The sequence below is a fragment of the Lichenostomus cassidix genome, chromosome 4A (genome assembly GCF_008360975.1).
Source record: "Lichenostomus cassidix isolate B80296 chromosome 4A, HeHo_3.0, whole genome shotgun sequence".
Classification (NCBI taxonomy): Eukaryota; Metazoa; Chordata; class Aves; order Passeriformes; family Meliphagidae; genus Lichenostomus; species Lichenostomus cassidix.
In genome coordinates this window covers 12,370,039-12,389,881 of record NC_139485.1, presented here as the reverse complement: position 1 = coordinate 12,389,881, position 19,843 = coordinate 12,370,039, and the positions used below count along the sequence as shown (strand labels likewise).

The window sequence follows — 19,843 nt, the reverse complement described above, 5'->3', positions numbered from 1 at the left end:
CAATGCAGACTTCATGGAGACTGCACATAAAACACAGAGGCTTAGTAGGGTATTAGGGATTCATCTGGGTGCCTGGAATACAGAGGATCTTTGGTTTGGCTTGTGTCTAAGTGGTCTTTGTTTAACTGATAGCTGCTAACTTTGTTTAACTGATAACACATGTTGTGCTGTTACTGCTGTTGACCTTTTCCCAGTTAAACTGGCTTAAAATGAAAGTGTTTATGGGGAGATTCTGCAGCCCTGGCGTCCATGGACTCTTTGTCTGGGCTGAGGGGGGGTTAGTGTCTGGGGGCAGTTCAGCAGAGAGCTGCATGTTTGCAGATTTTAATGGCTCTTGCTCCAGACAGCTTTTAACACACTCCCTGCACAGCCACCCTGGGCAGGAACTGCTTTTTCCATTGCCAGTTTGGGTTTTGCCACTGTGGTTTCATTACACTTTAGGTTTCTTGAGCATGTAAAATGCTGTCAAATTGGTAACAGGAGGAGGAGGAGGGAGGTTTGCAGCTCAGGCTCAGCAATAGCAGAGCTGCTGCTGTGTGAGAGGAGAAATCAAAGGAGGGCTTTGTGCCCCACTCTGGAGCCTTTAGGGAAAGGCTGGGTCCATGTCTGTGGGGACCTGACCTGAGCTGCTGCTTCTGGACATCAGAAGGAGCTTTTCCAAAATCTGTCACAGTGAATGGACTGGGAATGGAGAGAAGGATCAGCAGTGGAGCGAGACCATCCCGTCTGATCGCTGGCAGCTCTTCACTCAGCCATGGGCTGAGCCTCCGTGAGCCTGCTGAGAGCTGCCTCAGCTTTGTTCACCTGCTTTCAGCTGCCTTGAAGTTCCAGGGAATCTGTGTAGTGTTTGTAATGGAAAAGTGCATGGGGAGTGTTGTAATGGGACTGTGGTCAAGTGTTTTCCAGAAATGCTTTTGGGGCTGCAGGGATGCCCTAGACTATTGTTGCTCCTCTGCTGGCCCCAGCTCTTTCCCTGCCTCCAAAGGTCCCTCTTTTAAGGGCTAAGGGTATCCCTAGATGGAAGTGTAGACTGCCTGACAGCTGTGGCCAAACTGCCCTGGTGCTTCACCCTTTTTGTCCTGGCTCAGGGGGAGGCTGCTCTAAGGGACCTTCAGGAAGATCCTTGGGTCTCATCTGAAAACTCTGGAGAAAAGCAAAAATGTTTGTAGAATGCTATTTATATCAAACAGAAAAACAGATTTTTATATAAATTGGAGGTGCTGTGTGTAAAGAGGATGCTTGCCCCTCTTTGCCCATGTTGAGAACTAAAGTTTTTGCTAGTGCCAAACACATGCATACAGATCTCCCCTTCCCCCTTCCCAAGGATCTCTTCCATGCCATGGAGTTTGGCTCTGGCTTGGGAGAGGGAGGTTTGAAGCCAGACCACAGAATCATTAAGGTTGGAAAAGACCTCCAAGATCATCTATTAACCCAGCACCTCCGTGTTCATCACTAAACCATGTCCCCAAGTGTCATGTCCGTGCATCTTTTGAACACCTCAAGGATGATGACTCCACCACTTCCCACAAGCAGCAAATGATCAATTCAGAGAGTGGAAAATGGGCTGGTTCTGGTTTTTCATCTCCAGAGGCTGTTAAAACTCCCACTATTTTGTTATCAGAAAGGATCCATCTCTGATGTGCCTGAGCCGGTCAGTTAAGTGCAAACCTGAGAGGAAATGAAGTTTTTGGTTCTTGACAAGAAGTGAAAGAAAAATGGCTTTTCAAAGGAAAATGTTCTTCTAGCAGGAACAGTGGTAGGCTTGGGGTAGGGGAAAGCAGTCTTTGCATCAGAATTCTCTGTATTTGAACCTGAACTCTTTTCCTCCTTGGTTTTTCTGCATGGATATAAAAAAATCAGGTGTTGATTCCCAAAGCAACTGGATAATTGTACCTAAATTGTTATAACCTCTCAAATATATCAGTGGAAGAGGAGACTGTGAATGGGAGGAGAAGCAATGTGAAGGTTTAGAAAAAGGTGATGCCTTTTCTTATTCAGCAGAGTATTTCTGTAGAGGGGAGTGTGCAAGCACTTACTCAAAGGCTCACTAACACATTAAATACCTGTGCAGGGGCCTTTTTAGACAGGCTGTGGTGCAGTATGTCTTTGAAATGACCCTCATGGGCTCTGCCCTCCCTGTCCAGCAATAAACTAATTCTCAGGACTAATGGTAAAATTCTGCAAGGCATGAATTCTCAACTTAAATAGATTTACAGTGAGTTAATAGATTTTCCAGCATATCTCTTGCAACCTATTTGTGGTGGCATCATTTTAACATGCACAGTAATTGAAAAAATTGTCAGGTGACAGGATTTACGGTCTTCTCTGACCTGTGTTTTTCACACCTAGGAAAGATTCCATAATAGACATAATGTTTGCAGTACAGACATAGACCTTGTGTGGAAATGTTCAGACAGGAGGTGTCTCTGGGTAGTAACTTTTCCTTGGGAAAAAGAGGATTTTGGATTTATGAGCAGCTAATACTTAGCAAATGGCACCAAGAGGGTCACATGTGCCAAGAGTTGTAGAATAGACAAGTCAGAACAGTGTAATGATGAAGATGAACCTTTAGTTATGTAAGTAATATATTCTGTGCTGGCTTCCACATGCATTTGAAATACACGATCTTTATTTTGAGAGGACTAGGATGAAAGTATCCTTTGGAAAAGCTGTTTATTTTTTTTTCCCAGGCATATTTGTCCTTGCTCCTTTTGTTATCATTATTTATAAATCAAAAGTTATATTGATCTGGAGATTATGTGTTAAACCATGTCTGAGCAGTGGTTGCTCTATTACTGAGAAAAGCAGCTGCCATAAAACTTTTGGTAAATTCATCGATCGATACTCTCCATGTTCCTCTTCAGAAAAAGAACAAGCTGAATTTTAATTTACTGGGAACGCAGCTGAACACGTGGCCCCCCGTGTTCAGCGGGGGATTTAGGCCTGTGAGGAACTTTCCAGAGATGAATAGTGCCATTACTTTGCAGAGGATTATTCATGTTCTTGAAGGAAAGCCTCTCTGGAGCGAGCAGTGGAGCTTCGGATCGATTCCTGGCAGCTGTGGTTGTGAGTCTTACTCTTGAGAGCCAAATTATCATCTTGTGCTCCTGTTACAATGGTTGCCTTGCTCTCACAGGGGGACTAGGGAGATGATAAAACATCTTGCTTTTAAAATGAGTGTTAATCAAACCAGGGCTTTGAGCCAGGACAGGCAGGATGCGAGAGCCACGAGGAATGCTGGGTATGGACCAGCCATGGGCTCAGCTGGTGCCACCAGGACATGGTGTCCCCTCTTCTGCATCCTGCCTGGGCTGGGACCTGCCCATGCACCAACTCAAAAAAAAAAAGTCAAAACCAGTCAAATAAAGAAAGCCCACAAAAAGCCCCCAAAGCAATAGCAACTGAAGAAAAAACCCAACCAACCAAACTCCCCCCCGAAGAAATGAACCCCAAAACCCCCTGAAAAAGCCAAGCAAACAATCCCTGCTCAAACAAACAAAGACAACCCAGAAAAACCCAACCCAAAACCCCCATCAAACCACCCTCCCCTGCAAACAAACAAAACAATACCCAATCTCCCCCCAGTAAAACCACCAGTGTTTTGGGGAGCTCCACTTAAGGGACCACAAAGAAAGGAAAGGAGGAAGTGAGTCTAGTTTTTGCAAAGTGCTAAGGCTGAAAACTGGGGCCAGGTGGGAGATGGCACCTGGGATTTGTGTGCCTGGGATGCTCTGGGTCCTGTTTCAGGGGTGCTGCTGTGGGAATGGTGTCCTGTGTCAGCCCCTTGGTGTTTTAGACAGGAGGGACTTGGGTACCCTGCTCTCTGTCGAGCAAGATGCTGCTAAAATATTCTGTATATGCTCAGTGAGTCAGGTGCTGCCAGGGAGTGCTGGAGTGGCTGGTTGCTCTTGTGCTCCTGAGGTGATCCACAGCCTTATTTCCATGCTGGAAACCTCTTTCTCTGAGGTGTCTTGAGACAAAACCAGCTTGAAAATCACTGAACTGCTTTTGAGAGCCTGGACATTGTTCTGTATCTTGGAAACAGTCACTCCTCAGCGGGAAGAGTTATACTGATGTTGGTTGCTGTCTGTTACTGAGCAAATGGCTTTCCTAAGTTCTGCCTGCCCAGGTAGGAAACTGATAACAGAAATAAAGGGGATGGAGTGACTAAAGAATGGTCAACAGGTCCCGAAATAAGTGCAAGTCCTATGTGTTACTATAGGGATCAAGAACTGATCTTCTGCCATTTGCTTTTCATCAGACAGTTGAGATAACTTTAAAGAGAATTTGGCCAGGAGAGATTATTAAGGAAGGAATTTGCTGCTTAAATAAATAGTCTGCTCTCCATTGTTGGAGACTTAACAGGCTGATAAAAGCCCTCTGGAATGAAAGGGAGCCTGGAAAGCCAGTCTCAGATCTGCCTTGCTCTAAAGTTACTGAGACCAATGCACTTCCAAAGACTTTTTTTCAACTTTTTGAATGCAAGCTCAACTTGACCTGGTGGCTTGCTTTATCTTCATTTATTCTGATGAATAAAGGAATTTGCTAGGCTTGCGGTTTTTCAGAAGTTGCTTATAACTTTTAGTTTAAAATAAATGGGCGAACTACGCAAACTGGTGTCCTGGTCTTTAGAAATGCTTGGCTTGTAAGTTTGGGTGGGTGTGCATGAAATCACTTGCCCTCTTCTTGATATGTGTGGCTTGATTTGCTGCTTTTTTTGATATCTTTATAACCCCATTAGGTGGATGTTGCAGCCTCCAATTAGTAAAATAAGGCTGTGTGGGTGACCAAGTACTGGTTTTCTTGTGTCTCCTCTCTCTCTCTTTTTTTTTTTTTAATGCGCTTTGTGTTTAAGAATAAAAAACAAAACAATCCCTGATGGGCTTTTGCAATGGTAAAATGCCTGTGTTTGTGATATCTCTGCTCAGTTACCCAGGGCAGACATGTCCTTTCCCCAAAGTTTTTGTAGCTATTCCTACTGGACTGTGCTCCCTGGCTGAGCACCTGGCTTGAAATATGAGTTATAGATGGGGACTGTTGTCTCTGCAGCAAATTGGAGAGGTAAGAGGAGCTAGAAACAATATATGTGATGGAAAAAATAGGGAAGGTGAACTTGAACCCCAGGCCTCATATGGGGTGCGTGGAAAGAGGTTTATTTTTGGTCTGCCAGGTTGCCAACACAACAGAGCTACCTTTTAGCTGCAGTGTCTCTACTTTTCCTGCTTGTGCTCCGAGGGAAGGGTTTGAGTCTGCCTCTCCAGGTCCTTATTCCTCCCTTGCCCTTTGATTTTGATAAAGAATCATGTTCATCCACCACTTGCGCCCAGCCCTGACTGTTTGCATTTTTAACTTTGTCTTTATTAAATTTTCAGGAATCTGTTAAGCATTCACACATCAGTCATTGCACGAAGCGTTATCTTCCTTGATGCTCGGGAAAACAAATTATACAATGGATGTGCAACCTGTATTTAATCAAAAGCACCAAAGCCATGTGTTCAAGCAAGAAGCCCCAGAAAAGATTTTACTGCAGAGTCATTCTTGTGAGATGTTTGCCGTGAGTTTTTTTTGGGTTTTTTAGCTTTCATTGGGAGTGTAGGTTTCCTGTGTGGACTTGGGTTCTCCCAAGGGTCTCCAGAGATCTCTAAAGGCACCCTGGTGTCCCTCAAAAACACATTGCTTTTCTGTGGTCCATTCCAGCATCTCTGACCCTGCCTTTTGCTGTCACAAGATGTGGATGCCTGTGTGGGGTACAGAGCACTGTGCTGAGCTCTCTCCAGGCAGGTCTGGTCCAGGAGAGGGGCTGGTTGGAAGTGGGGAGCTGTGGGAACCAGCATTTCTTATTTCATTGCTTCTGGGCTGGTAACAGCTTGTGTTGGTGAGCTCTGCTGTCTGCATTAACAAAGTTTTGTGTATGGGATATAAATATTAAGTAGGAGAACCACAGTGTGACTAATTGTGTAACAGTTGGACTGTTACCTGGACTGGAACAGGAGCATGTTTTCAGGGCAGTTTGAGTGGGTATAATGAGATGGATCATACAGTATTTTTATTAGAAACTTCAGGGAGTGTATTTCAGACTGCCAGGACACTAGATAAGCTGAACCATTAAAAATAAATGGCTTTAGGGCTTGGCGTTTTGATAGAAACAGATAATTAGGAGAAGATGTTTTTCTGATGAGAGGGTAATGATTTGGCATTGGCTGGTGAGCAACACTGGCTTGGAAACTTGTAACTTGGCTCCTGTGGGAGTGAAGGCAGTGGGCATGGAGCTGGAAGGAGCCCACTCACATTTAAAGCCTGGACTGAGACCTTTGCTCTCTTGTGCTGGTGGTCATGGAGCAGAGGTAGGTGGTGAAAACCTTGATGGCTAAAAAATTTAGAAGACAGAATAACTGAATTGTTCTACTTTTTATTACTAATGCTTTGAAGCTAATCTCATAAGCTTGGGAGCTTGAGACCATAATTCTTATCGTGACAATATTGTAAAAGTAATCCAAAAGGCTGTGTCATAGTTGGAAAAAAGCATTTCCTAAGCTTTAAACCCAAATGTGCTCAGAGAAACAAACCCTGTAAGAGCAGCAGTGGCACCATCTGATGGGTTTTGTAATGGTACAGACAAAAGTAATTATACTGCTCAGAAGAGCTTTTGTCTCCAGATAATGTTGTTAAAAACTTGCAGTGTAGTGTAAATCATAACGGAACAAATCTGGTGGCTGCTCTTATTGCTGCCAGGGGAAATTCTCTTAGATTTTGTTTCCTTTCTGCTCAATATATTGCGAACCTTTTCCAGGCTGGTAAATAAATATTACCTGCTGTTTGAAAAATGACTTGGGGTTCATCTCACCAGCAGTGCCTGTGGCAGCCACACCATTATTGCAAACAGTTGTTGCTCTCTTGGTGAGCTCTGTTGTGTGTGTTTTGGGAACACAGGCTGTTGTGATGGGACTGAAGTTGTCTGATTCATTGGAGATGTGGAAGAAGCATTTCCTCCTTTAGAGCTCACTTGCATGAGGATTCCTCTGGTTTCTTTTGCTGCTTCCATGCAGTGACACAGCAAGAGCCAGGTCAGAAAATAATTCAGTTGAGCTTACAAACATCCAAACTTTTAGCATTTCCCTGAGGAACATCTGAATTCCAATCCATGATCACTGGTGGTGTTTCTGAGAGCAGTTTTGGGTTTTAGATGTATGGGATTTTTAAAGGTTTGGGAACCCTGGGCCTACAGGAAATGCAGTGATTGCATTAGAACAGATTAATTAACTGATGAATTTTCCAACACGCTGCCTGGACACCCATGTGTTGTCTCAGGGTGGAAATTATTCCTGTGGGCTGAGAGATTCCAGTGCCTAGTTCTCTCCTGATGTGATTTGTGTCCTGAGGAGTGAAAGGAGAGGTTTTTCCATCAGCAGGGAAGTGCCAGAGATCAGGTGGAGCCAAGGCAGGTGAGGTCTGGCCAGACCAGAGACTCTCTGACCCCTGCACTCATTGCTGTGCCTTGTGCAGAGTTTGTTGTCAGCCCCTGTGAGCAGGGAGCCTCCAGGGACAGCCCTGGGGAGCAAACCCAGGGACACGAGGAGAGCCATCAAAGCCTGAAAGAGGAACTTCAGCAAATCCACTGAGCTTCAGCAGCTGGGTCACTTGCTGCCCTGGAGCAGTTGCATCAAAGATGAGATTCATTGTGGGAGGAGAGGCACATTCATACCTAAAAGGCATTTAAAGTGTATTTTGTGGAGCTGGTAAGATTTGAAAATGGTCCAAGTGCAGGACAGGGAGTCATTGTGTGTCACATTTACAGCCTGGAGCTAAAAGTGCTCCTGAGCAGCAGCATCCTGGGGAAGGTGTAGGGAATCACAAAATGCATCATCATCTGTGGAGGGAAATTTACCTGACTGCCAGTGATCTATGTTGATCTCAGGGGAGGTTTCTACTGCAGGGAAATCAATTTCCTGTTCATTTTACAGGTTGGGATATTCCCTGAGGATTCACCACTCTGCCCCAAACTCCTGGAGGAGATGGTCCCAAAGCTTTTATGAAGAGGTAGAGCAATGATGGTGGCGCCGTGACCTTGTCTAGGATTACTTGCTTGGTTGTCTCTCAAAAAATAAAACTGAGCCTTGCCATTACTGCCTCTTGGTAGTGGAATAACAGACATTGTAGTTCCTCTCACTGTGAAGATATATCTTAGTAGTCAAGATAAGACTAAGTGTTGGGAGGCAAATTTTTAAGCAAACAATCCTTTGCAAAAGTGCAAATGGCAGTTGTTAGCTCAGCTCCTGAGAGGAAGTGGGAGTAGCCATGGTGGGAGCTTCCCTGCTCAGAGTTTATGGTTGCAGGATTTATGTGTCTGGATGTCAAGAAAGAGGAAAGTCAAGGTTGTAGGTGCAGTTTTAGTGCCTTGGTATCCATGTGCTGAGGGGTGCATGGGTCACACAGTCCTGCCCCTCCACCCACCTTTGCTCCCTTCCCAGGTGCCTCATGGATGATGAGCTGCTGCAGGTTTTGCTGGTTTTTTTGCTGGTTTTGCTGCATCTTTGCCAAAGAGGACATGACTGCTGTCCTGTGTGACACTCAGAGAAGGGCAGCTGTCTATGGGGGAAGCTTGTCTTTACAGCAGAACCAGAGCAGCACTTTCCTGGAGGGGCAGCATGAAGCCTGTGGCATGTCGTGGTGCCTGCTGTCCTCTCCTCCCAGTGGTCACAGAGGTGCGTGATGCTGGTTTTTGGTGAGCTGGCATGGGAGGCAGAAGGAGGACAGACCTTTCTGACAACAGCACCTTTCCAAACACCTTCAGCTGCTTGTGAAGCAGCACTTGCTGAGCTTGGAATTGGAGGTGCCACCTCTGTAGCTGCCCCAGCTCTGCAGCTGCCATCAGATTGTGGCTCTCCCCTCTCTGCTGGGATACCGTATGGGAATGGCTCGCTGGGGTCACTTGTGCCAGCTCCTTGTGGCTCAGGCGACTGCATCACATAATCTCTTAAATAAACCCATCAAGTGGCAGACTTGGCTGGAGCCTCCTGCAGCCTGGGGCAGCCAGTAGGTTAATCCGGAGCTCCTCCGGCCCCGCCGCCGACCCCTTTGAAGTTGCTGCAGCTTAGGAGCCAGCGAGCTTTCTCAGGAAAGCTGGCATTTTTACTAAGCAGCAGACTCTTATTATCTGGGCTGAGAATGCAGTGATTTCCTTCTCCTGCCGGTAATCCCCACTCAGGGCACAGTTATGCTCTTTTACAATTTATTTTCTCTAATTGCCGGTTTGCAGCGGCCATGCAGCTCTCCCTGGGCTGTGTTCTGGGGAATTTTTGCACTTTGAAAGGAGCTTAGTCCTTGCCTTCTGGCTGCTGGAATCAGGCAGCAATCCCTCTCCAGGTAGTTCAGCAAGAGTCCAGCCTGAAGAGTAAGTAATAGCCAGTGCATTTCAGCTAGTGACTGATACCTGTGGTCTAGAGTAGGCTCAGCTGTTTCATTCATCCTTTGGGAGCCCTGATAAACTGCCCTTGACTGAGGCAGTCAACAGATGTACACTACCAGGGCACCAGTGCTTGGCTGGTGATGATGCTCTGGCTCCCATCCTGCAAATGGTTTCACCTGGACAGGTGTCTAAGCCTCACACAGACAGTTTCTCCAAAATAAATGCTGTGGTAAACTGTGTCAAAGTATTTTCTGAAGTCCTGGTAGACCTCCTCAGCCTTTCTCTCATCCACCAGGCCGGTCACCTTATGGAGAAGGAGATGAGATTGGTCAAGCAGGACCATAATCCCATGCTGGCCAGGCCTGATGTCATGGTTGTCTTGTATGTGCCTCATGATGGCACTGAGGATGACCTGACCTTCCCAGGTATTTGTCAACCTTCAGGCACCTGGGACCTCCCCAGGTAACCAGGACTGCTGGTGAATGATGGATAGTGGTCTTGTGAGTTCTTCTGCCCATTCTTCTGTTGGATGGTGGATCCCATCCAGCCTCACTTGTGTGTATCTAAGTGCTGTAGCAAATCCCTGACCATTTTCTCCTGCATTATGGGGGCTTCATTTTACTCCCCATCCCTGTCTTCCAGCTCAGGGGTCTGGGTACCTGGAGAAAAGCTGGTCTTACTATTAAAGACCAAGGCAAAGAAGACATTAATTAAGTACATCTGCCTTCTCCTCATCCTTTGTCACTGTGTTTCCTTCCACATCCAATAAAGGATGGAGATTCTCCTGAGCCTTTCTTTTGTTGGTAATGTGCTTAAAGGAGCATTTTTTATACTTTGCTGTGTGTGCATAGCTACAGTGATGGAGACTGTAAAATGTGAGCCCTGCTCAGCCGTGCAGTACCTTTGCCTGCTGAAGTCAGGGGCAAGTCTGATGCTTCGCTTTGAATTCACACTGCTTCAGCTAGATCTGCAAAACAGCTGCCTTAAATGGCAGCTTTTGAAAATATCCTTGAAATATAAAAAAAAAAAACAGAGAGAAAAGATTGAATTATCCTCCAGCAATGGGAGTTTCAATAATGCCGTGTTATGAGCGGGGCAAATTTTACCAGCAGCAAATCCAGGCTGTGAGATTTTATGAGGGATCAGAAGCCTCTGTCACTTCTGTAATGCAGCATCCCCTCTGTTTCCCTGCGAGGTTCCCTCGTGGGAGTGCCGGGGACTGACCCACAAAGTTTCCTCCCCTTTGAAGCACTCAGAGCCTGGCCGAGGGTCACTGCAGCTGCTGGCAGCTGGGGATTTAGAATTCCTGCAGCCAGCGCTTTCTGAGGAATATTTCAGAATAAGCAACTACTGCGGGAGTTGGGTGGGAGAGATTTTGGATGTGCAAGACTTCTTTTTTACAAAGTTTTATTATTTCTTGCATCTATTAATAGGGCAGCAGGAGTCTCCGTATGCTTTTATAGTCCCTGTTGTGCTTTCTAATGGATATATGCAAAAGCTCCAAGGCGCATAAAGTAGACACTCTCAGCCAGTTATTACGATAAAAATTATGTGCATGTCATGACCTTTAAAGCAGTGGGACTGTGTGTGCATGCTCTTCTGATACGCCACTGTTCTCCATTCCTTTCTGAAGCCTTTCTCACCATAGGAGGTTTGCATAGGGGCTTGGAATATTTTTCTAATCAGCGAAGAGTCCTTTGGCTCTGATGATAACTGGCAAAGCACAGAGGAGCGGGAAAACGGAAGAGTGATGACTTTTTCTAAAGGCAACTAACAGAGAAGAGGGTAAAGGCGAATGGTGAGGCACAGCATGAAAATCCTGGCACCGTCTCCACTGCTGTCAAAAAAACAGTGGTCCAAAAAGTTCTTTGTGCTTTTTGAGGCAAAAGCTATTTCTGGTGTTCTTGAGAATGAGAAAGAGGGGGAAAGAGTCTGGTAATCCATGCGCCCTCTTTAAAGAGACTTTTTTTTTGTTTTAAAACTTTTAATAATAGTGCAACCAGAATTTGCTCTGCTTGCACAGCCCACTCTGTGTCAGACTTGCTGTTGTGCCTGGAAAGCTTTTTCATCCTCTGTATGGGGTGAGGAGTGGGATGCTGGCTGTCATGGCAGGGGAGGCAGGGAGAGAGGGTCCCTGTGTCCCTGTGTCCTTGCACATCCCTCAGTCTGTGCTGTGAGGAAGGAGGGGTTGTTGCCTGAGAATGCAGATGGTTCCTCTTGGCTTGCTGGGACTGTCCTGGTGTGAGTGTCTGACGCTGTGGACAAAGTGTTTCAGCAGCATGCCTGGGAGGTGGGCAGGCACCAGATGGGATGGAGACACTGTTTGCAGAAGTTTGTCGGTAATTTCTGCTCTGATTACAGCTTACACCACAGCTTTCTGTGTGCTGGTGGGGTGCAGCAGCATCACCCTGTCCTGCTGGGCATCCCTGTGTATGGTACACCCAGGAAGAAAGAGCTGGAAGTCCTGGAGATGTGATGGTCTTAAAAGCTCTTGAACAATGCAAGAGGTTGTGCAGGGTGAGCAGCAAGGCCCGACATTGCCTGTGATAGTGTTGATACTGAACCCCTGTGGAGATGTGTCAGGCCATGCTCAGCTGCGTTCCAGCCTTAACAAATGGGGGAAATAACTCTTACGGCTTTAAAAATTAAACATTCCCTTTAATTATTGAATGTGAATAATTTTCATGCAAATTGAGCCTGGATGTGTGTTTCCAGAGTGACAGAGTTGTGAGCAGTTGCATCGTGGGGTGTCAGCGACCTTTGAACTGAGAGGCTGTTCATTAATTTTAGCATTTTATGAATAGTACCCTGGAGGGTGGGACAAGGGTTGGTAAAGCAAACTGGCCAAAGGAAAAGACTTTACTTTGTACTGGTGGCCTCCCTTTCTGATGCTTTAAGATGCAGACTGATGTGTGTTTAGGTATGTTGTCTGTTTATAGTGGGGCATGGATATTTTGGAAGCACCCTGATGAGGGGGGCTATAACTAAAGGAATAACTGTGCAGTGACTAGGGGGAATCCCCTGCTCACCTTGTGGAGGAGTTGTGGCCTGAAAGTCCTAAAGTCTTTGAAGCTGGAGACTGGAAAATGCACCTTGATTTTTTCCAGCAAAACGACAGTCTCTGTCTAAAACCTGAATTTCATTGGACAGTTTGAGATAACCTGATATGTACGAGAGTGTTCCTGGGCACCCACAGGTGGACACAGCATCACTGGCTCCCAGCATCACTTTGGACAATGGAGCAGCTCCCATCCAAGGCAGGTGAAACACTGGATCTGCAGCTGAAGTGAGCCTGGTGCATTTGGGAAAACTGCAGCCCTGTGGGACTTTTCCAGTGGCTTTGAGGACACTGGGTGCAGAGCAGCTGCTGGGAGGATGAGTCAGAATATCCTTTGTGATTAAACACCTATAAATATTTTCCTTTTCATAATGGAATGTCAGCATTTACTGTTTCCTGATTTTAAACATTGTACAGTTTGTCAAACATTTATCTCTGCCTTAAATTAAGTCTGGAGATAGAATTCCTGTTAATTTCAAATCAATATGAAAGGGGGAGAGAAAGAAATTGCAGTCTAGCCCTTTTCTTGAATCAATATTTTCTTTAAAAGCTGAAATGTTAACTAGATCATAGTTTTTTTGCCATTTTGAAATGTAGCTTCTGTATAAAGAATTTATGCATTTCCCCTGGAAATTGCTGATGCCGGTGTTTTGCAGCAGGCTCGGCTGCCAGCAGGTGTTTGACCCAAGGCAGGCAGGATGGGGCCAGCCCTGGCAGCAGGGATGTGGTAGAACATTTTCCTCCGTGTTTCTGAGCTCATCATCTCTTAATAACACTTTTTTTTGTTGTGTTTTGCAGAAGCCTTTGAAATTGTAGTGCGGCATGCAAGAAACTTCACCAACAGCATGTTTCGGACCCACTACCAGAGCATGGGGCCCAGGGCTCTGAAATTTGTTGGAGAACTTTTTACTGATATCTCGCTGTACATATTGGGCTCTGACATCAGTGTCAATGACATGATAAATGAATTTTTTGACAGTTTATTCCCTTTGGTTTACTCTCACTTGATTAATCCCGACTTCCCCGATCCCTCTGTGGAAATGACCGAATGCCTGCGGGCGGCCAGGAGAGACCTCAAAGCCTTTGGGAACTACCCCAAGATGATGATGACACAGGTGTCCAAGTCCCTGCAGGCCACACGAGTCTTTCTGCAGGCCCTGAACCTGGGCATCGAGGTGATCAACACCACTGACCACCTGAAATTCAGCAAGGACTGCGGGCGGGCGCTGCTGAAGATGTGGTACTGCTCCCACTGCCAGGGGCTGCTCCTGGCCAAGCCCTGTGCTGCTTACTGCAGCCTGGTGATGCAGGGCTGCCTGGCGGGCGTCCTGGAGATCCATAACCTCTGGAAGGAGTACATTGGGTCTCTGGAGGGGCTGACCAAAGGCATGCATGGCATCTATGACATGGAGCACGTCCTGCTGAGCCTGTTCTCCGTGGTGCGCGATGCCATCGTCCACGCGCAGAAGAACGAAGGGAAGCTCTCGACAGCTGTGAGTAGCTCTGCAGTTCCCCAGGCTCTCTGCCATGGCTTGTAACACAAGCTCTGTGTGTTGAAACCAAGCTGTCCCTTTCCTCCTGACAACAAAACCCAAATGCTCCATTACCAGCCCCTTCCCGCCCCCTCTGATCTCTCAAAAATCTTTTGGTAGCATTTGAAACTGGTGTTTGCAGGTTTCAGTTAAGGGCTTTGTCTCTTTAGGCTGGTCAGAGTAGAAGGGTCTGGACAACCCCTGAGGTTGGGAGCTGAGGGGTTCCAGCATCTTCAGTTTCCCCTGAGTGCTGTTCTTGCCCTGGGTAGCTCTGAAAGGCTGGTCCTGCTCTCCAGGTATCCCCTGGCTGTTAACATCACAAAAATGTACCTCCAAATAGATGCTAAGCAGAGGAATGTGCTGTGGCATCCCCTGATTTACCAAAGAAGAGTTGATTCTCTGCCTTCTAGTAATTTATTCCAGTTTTGAGCATCATTTAATTGCAAGGTTGAGATTATTTCTAATTTTCACTTGACTCTTTAAAAACACATTGTGTGAATTTCTGAGCCTCCTGAGAAACTGAGGCTGTCTCGTTCTGAAAATCCTGCTGCTCTGTTTGAACACCAAGGGCAAATGTACTGTAGTAATACTTGTTCTGCAGAGGAGATTTTTTTTGACACACAGTTGAACTGCTCTGTGTAGGCAGGGCAGAGTTGGGGATGGGGGAAAGGTGTGGGAGTGTTGTAATAGTTTGCTTAAAGCCAACGATGATTAAAATCTGACACAGTTTCCCTGTTAGCTGCTTGTTCCTGCCATTCTTGACTCTTGTTTACAAAAGAACTGTGTTTATGTAGGTCACTGTACTACTTGCACTGTAAGTAACTCTTATCTTTTTTGGGGGAGACCATGGAAATGTGTCAGCTTACGGGCTTTGAGCTGTGTGGCTCTCTGAGCTGGCTTTGCTCAGCCACCACACTTGTACAGGCTGTGAAACCACCTGGTGGCACTTGGGTGTTTTCCCTCCCCAGGGAGTTTGGCACACATGGAGCAAGCTTTCTCCATTGCTTAGAAGGGTTTAGGGACTGAATTACGCTGAGCTGGATTACTCTTGTGTTGCAGTGACCAGGAGGAGGCTGTGGCTGGGCTGGGTGTTGGTCAAGGCAGGACTTGTGGGCAGCATGTTAAGCTTGAGAGTACAGGGCAAGAGATTGGCTTTCAACCTGCCTTAGCCCCTTTTTGCAAAAAAATCACTGTTTTCTGTGATTCAAAGTGCCTGCCAAACACCTCTTGTGCAGGGAGGTTCCAGCTGATGGTCCAGGAGCAGCAGCTCTGCTGTCATGGAACCAGGGGAAGTTCTTCTCCCATCAACCAGAATCTGCCAACCTTCTCTGGAATGGCAGAGGAGCAGAGATGTAACTGAAGGTTTACCTTGAGTTTAGGTGAGATGGAGAATTCACGTTACACTTGATAATGAGAGAAAACCCAGCTCGAGTCCAAGCACAGCTGGCACTTCCAGTAAGGAACAAAACTTACTTCTACATGTAGAGTGAGCCTGTTTAACCTCCAAAGATCCACTGACATACTCAACTGAGAGCAAAAGCATCCAACATGTTTTGCATCAGTGAACCCACCATGCTTGTAGGTGCTAAGGCAGAGCAGAAACATTGCCTGTGAGGACTGTGTGCCAGGTTTTGGGAGCACAGACAACATGGCCATTGCTGTAGGATCCTGAAAGGATCAGTGTTTGTTCTCCTGTATCTTTCTTTTATTGGCGCAACAACAAAAATGCACTTTTTCTTGGAGGTGTCCAAGTGTATATGTATATAGTGAACACACATGACTGTCCCTTGTATTATTGAATATTGACACTTTGATCTCTCTACAGAGAGATCAAAGGGAATCTCTCTACAGAGAAGATCTCTCTACAGAGAATGTGTTTGTGGGAGGACAAGTAGATGGAGTGCCACTAAACATAAAGCAGTAGAGCTACAATCTGCCCATCCTCTGCCAAACCAGAACATAAATTGACTTCCTTTACAATAAAAAAATTCTGGGCATTACAAGACCATTCAGTGCTTTCATACTTGATAAAGCTGTTGGAATTCATTAGTGCCATATGTAGTTAGGCACTTACTTAAACATAACTCCTCTTGATTATTTAATACTTCAGTGATTTGTTTATTTGCTCTAGAGACGTTTTAGAGTTATTGGAGTGAAGAAGGAAAAATCCAAGCCAAACAAGCCAGTTGCCTGGCAATTGTCACCAAAAGAGAATGGCTACTGGGGTTTTGAAGTTTGTTTTTTAAACACTGATGTTGCTCAGCTAAGGTCTTATGTCAGACCTGAGCCCAGAGCAACTTTTTTTTTTTTAATAAATGAGGATATGAACTGTTCAGTGGAGAAATAAGGCAATAATGGAAGCACTGACAGTCTTAACTGCAGTAGTGCAGAGGGCTGACTCTGATAGCTGAGCTGCATCAGGACCTGGGGTAATCTGGGGTAAATATCTTTGTGAGATATCACTTTGTACATTATAGAATACAACTTTTTTCGTTTAGCTGTGCTAGGATGAAAGTTTCTCTGTTAAACTTATAAGCACATATTGAGTTTCAAAGAAAATACCTGGAAGCAAAAGTTGTATTTACTATTATCCTGTAAATATGATTGTTTTTAGAGGCTGTAGTCATATCAAAGTATGAAATGCCACAGGGGTTGTCTTTGAAAATGTGGGGTTTTATGCTCATCCTGGCTTCTCATATTGACCTGTTTCATTACTGACCTTGGCCACCACTGCTTCTGTAGGCAAAGTACAGTTCACCTGTATGCTATTAAGAATAATGACAGGTTATTTAATTGTCATTAAAATCCCCTGGAATTATGGAAAACTTATCTACCATGCCCACAGTGATTATACCATGAATAACAACACTACTGCCCTTGCCTGTCCTTTGAGCTTCTTTTGTTTTTCACAACATTGGTGGCATTTCTGCAGCAGTAGTTATTCCTCCTGGTATTTCAGATCCTCAGGTGTGTTACCTGACTGAGCATCCTTTCTCCACATGGTTGTTCCTTATTCCCCCTTGCCATCCCCTGTAGGCTGGATGTTGACATTCACACACACAGCTACTGTTTGTAGCTTGGAGCAGACTTGGCTACAAAGGGCATGTGAAGTTGAGCTCCAGAGGTGTTGCTGAACCTCCAGATAGGTTTCTGAGGAGATCTGCAGTCCCCAAGAGGAGGAAGTCATACTGCTGTAAATCTGCTTTTGGAAGCTGTGCCTCCAGGCATGTGTTTAAATGGCAGCCTGTGTGTTGTTCTTGGTCTGTAAACAGCACTGCAGAAGAGTGAATTCAGTAATGTGGCAGTAAACAGTTCCCATCCCAAGCCTTGCTTTAGTAGCTAATTTGTCAGCAGTGGTGTGTGTTAGGGCTTTATTATTTCTACAATTTGTCTGCTTAAAAACTTCACCCCTAAAACCTGCTATTAAAATACTTTATCAAGGAGGCTGACTCTCATGGCACATTGGGAAAAAAATTGCTGTCTAGGCCTATATCTATATTAATTTCCTAATCTTCTACTTTTTCCCTGGTTGAAAATCTGCCTAGTATGTCCACCTCTTGTAGATATTTTAATGAGTGTAGGGAAGAGTGATTTTAGTCAGTCTGTTTGTGCTTTTTACCACAAACCAAGACAGCTGGGAGAGATGCAGTAAAAATAAGCTTAATAAAATATTCAACCCCAGCACCTCTGAAAGTTAATGCTTTCTCTGTTGTTGGAATTACACGGGAGACAATCCATCCAGGGGTCTTACACAGGTAATGGCTGATCTCCTCTGTGGTTAGAATAATAGAATGGTTTAGGTTGGAAAGGACCTTAAAGATCATCTGGCCCTTGCAGTCGGTTGTGCAGCTCTACCTGCAGGACATTGCCTAGAAAGGAAAGGGCAGGGAGCTCAGCAAAGTCTTTTTTTTTTTTCCACTCAGAACTGATAACTGAGCTTTTAGGAAATCCTATTAAATTGCAAAATTAACCAAACCTTTGTTCAACCACTTGCGCCCGTCAGAAGGAGGGAAGCAGAAAGGTGCCAGTGCTATATGGGAACAGCAGGCAATTCCCAACGTGCTTGTTCTGTAAGCAGATTCCTGCTGTTTTACTTCCCTGCAAACACCTTTAAAAGACTGCTTGGGTCTGGGTTAACTAGGTCATACAGCTGTGCTGCTGGGGTGCTGTGGAGGTGATGCAGGCTGGATTTGATGTTGTCCCAAAGCACTCACCTCACCTGGCTCAGGGAGAGTGCCTGCTGTGAACCCAGCTCTGATGGCTTGGGAAGCCTCAGAGTCAGGCAAACTGGACCCTTGTTTCCCTAGATTTTTAGGGAATCCTGGCAGGGAGTCCATGAGCATGTTGTAAAGATAATTAGGTACTTTGGTTGGTTGTAGCACCAAAGAAACATTGCTGCAGTGGGTGTTCAGAATAGCGGTTCCAGCAGATACCCAGGGGTGAAAATCAAGAATACATAAATAACTTTTGAATGACTTTTGGCACCCAGGGATGAAAATATCACCTGTTGCCATACACAGTGATTTAGTACATTTGTCAGCACGGTGATGCCAGGCTGGTTTTCCCTGGATGCTGCCAGGAGCTCTTTTGGGGCTATCATACCTAGTGACTTGCTGGAAGCTGCTTTGCTCAGCAGGTTGCACTGGCAGGGAGCTCTGGTGAGTTTTCCTATCTGCTAATGGATTTTTCTGTCTGTACTAGAGCTGGCAGGAGATTTGTGGGGAAAGCTTTGAAATTACAGTGCTGTTTGCGAAGTCCTTCCCTCTGAGACGCCGAGATCGGTTTCTTTGTACTTTTAATGTGGGTTGCTTTTTGTTGGCATCACTCCTGGGAGAGTCAGCTGGATGTACAGCCTCTGTATTTTCAAGTTCTTTATTGGCAAAGTTTAATCCTCAGGCTATTCTCTAATACTCACTTGTAGCTAGCTCAATTTTTCACTTAGAGCTGGAAATACAGGTGAAGTTTTGGTTTTCAGTGATCTCAGACCCCCTCATAACTATCCCAAGGTGTGTGTATTGTGTACTTTAGTTATCAATTTTGTGATAGGCAGTGTAAGGTGTAAGATAAGCCTATTAAAGCAAGCATCTGTTCCCCCTCCAGGATGAAAATAAACCTTATTACGAGGGCAGTATCAGCAGCATTCCCATTCCTGTGAAAAGACCTTGGGAGTATTATGATTTGTTGTCTGAAGAGGTTTCATGTAGTAAAGATTTTCTGACACTTGGGGAAGCATATGGCAAGGCACTGAATTTCAAGGTGTTGATTTTGAGCTAGAAATCCCCATGTTGTTGGTGGCTTGGCTGATGCTGAAAAAATAAGGGCAGAAGTTATTAATGCTTGTACTTTTGTAACCCAGTATCAGCAATTTTGATCCCGTTATTTTGGCATGCTGCTGCTGGACTTGAATCTCTGGTTTAGTATTCAAATATGCAGTAGCAAATTAGGGGTCTGCATCTCATTCTTGGAAGGGACTTTGGCATGAATGCTCTTGGCCATCACTTTCCTCTCTAAGGGAGTGAGACTCAGAGGTTATTCTCAGTCTAGTGAGAGTATTACCTCTTGTCTGGCCTGGGGAGGAGGACCACTGGTGTCACAATTAATTCAGTGCTAACAAGAACTTTTCCTGTGAGGACACAGGGTAGCATGTCTTTGGTCAGGGTTGCCCTTCTCCAGTGTGGGCAAGGTGGCATGCTGCTGTGCCCTCCTGCTTGCTCTGGTGGCATGGCAAGACTTCAAGTCAATTTGTCACCAGATTGGTCTGGATGAAGCAGACTGAGTGTGTAGGGCTCTGCAGAGCTGCTGGGTGGAGGTAGTGGCCAGTGATGCTCAAACCTGTCACTGCAAAGC

At 45.5% G+C, this 19,843-nt stretch overlaps 1 protein-coding gene across 2 annotated transcripts in view; it reads left to right on the top strand.

The window, feature by feature from the left end:
- Positions 1-19,843, top strand: part of GPC3 (glypican 3) — a 135,597-nt gene that overhangs the window by 49,678 nt on the left and 66,076 nt on the right. For both annotated transcript variants that reach the window (XM_085060556.1, XM_085060557.1), the window contains exon 3: positions 13,263-13,957. In XM_085060556.1, the coding sequence (XP_084916682.1) occupies positions 13,263-13,957 (695 nt within the window). The remainder of the gene's footprint in view (positions 1-13,262; positions 13,958-19,843) is intronic.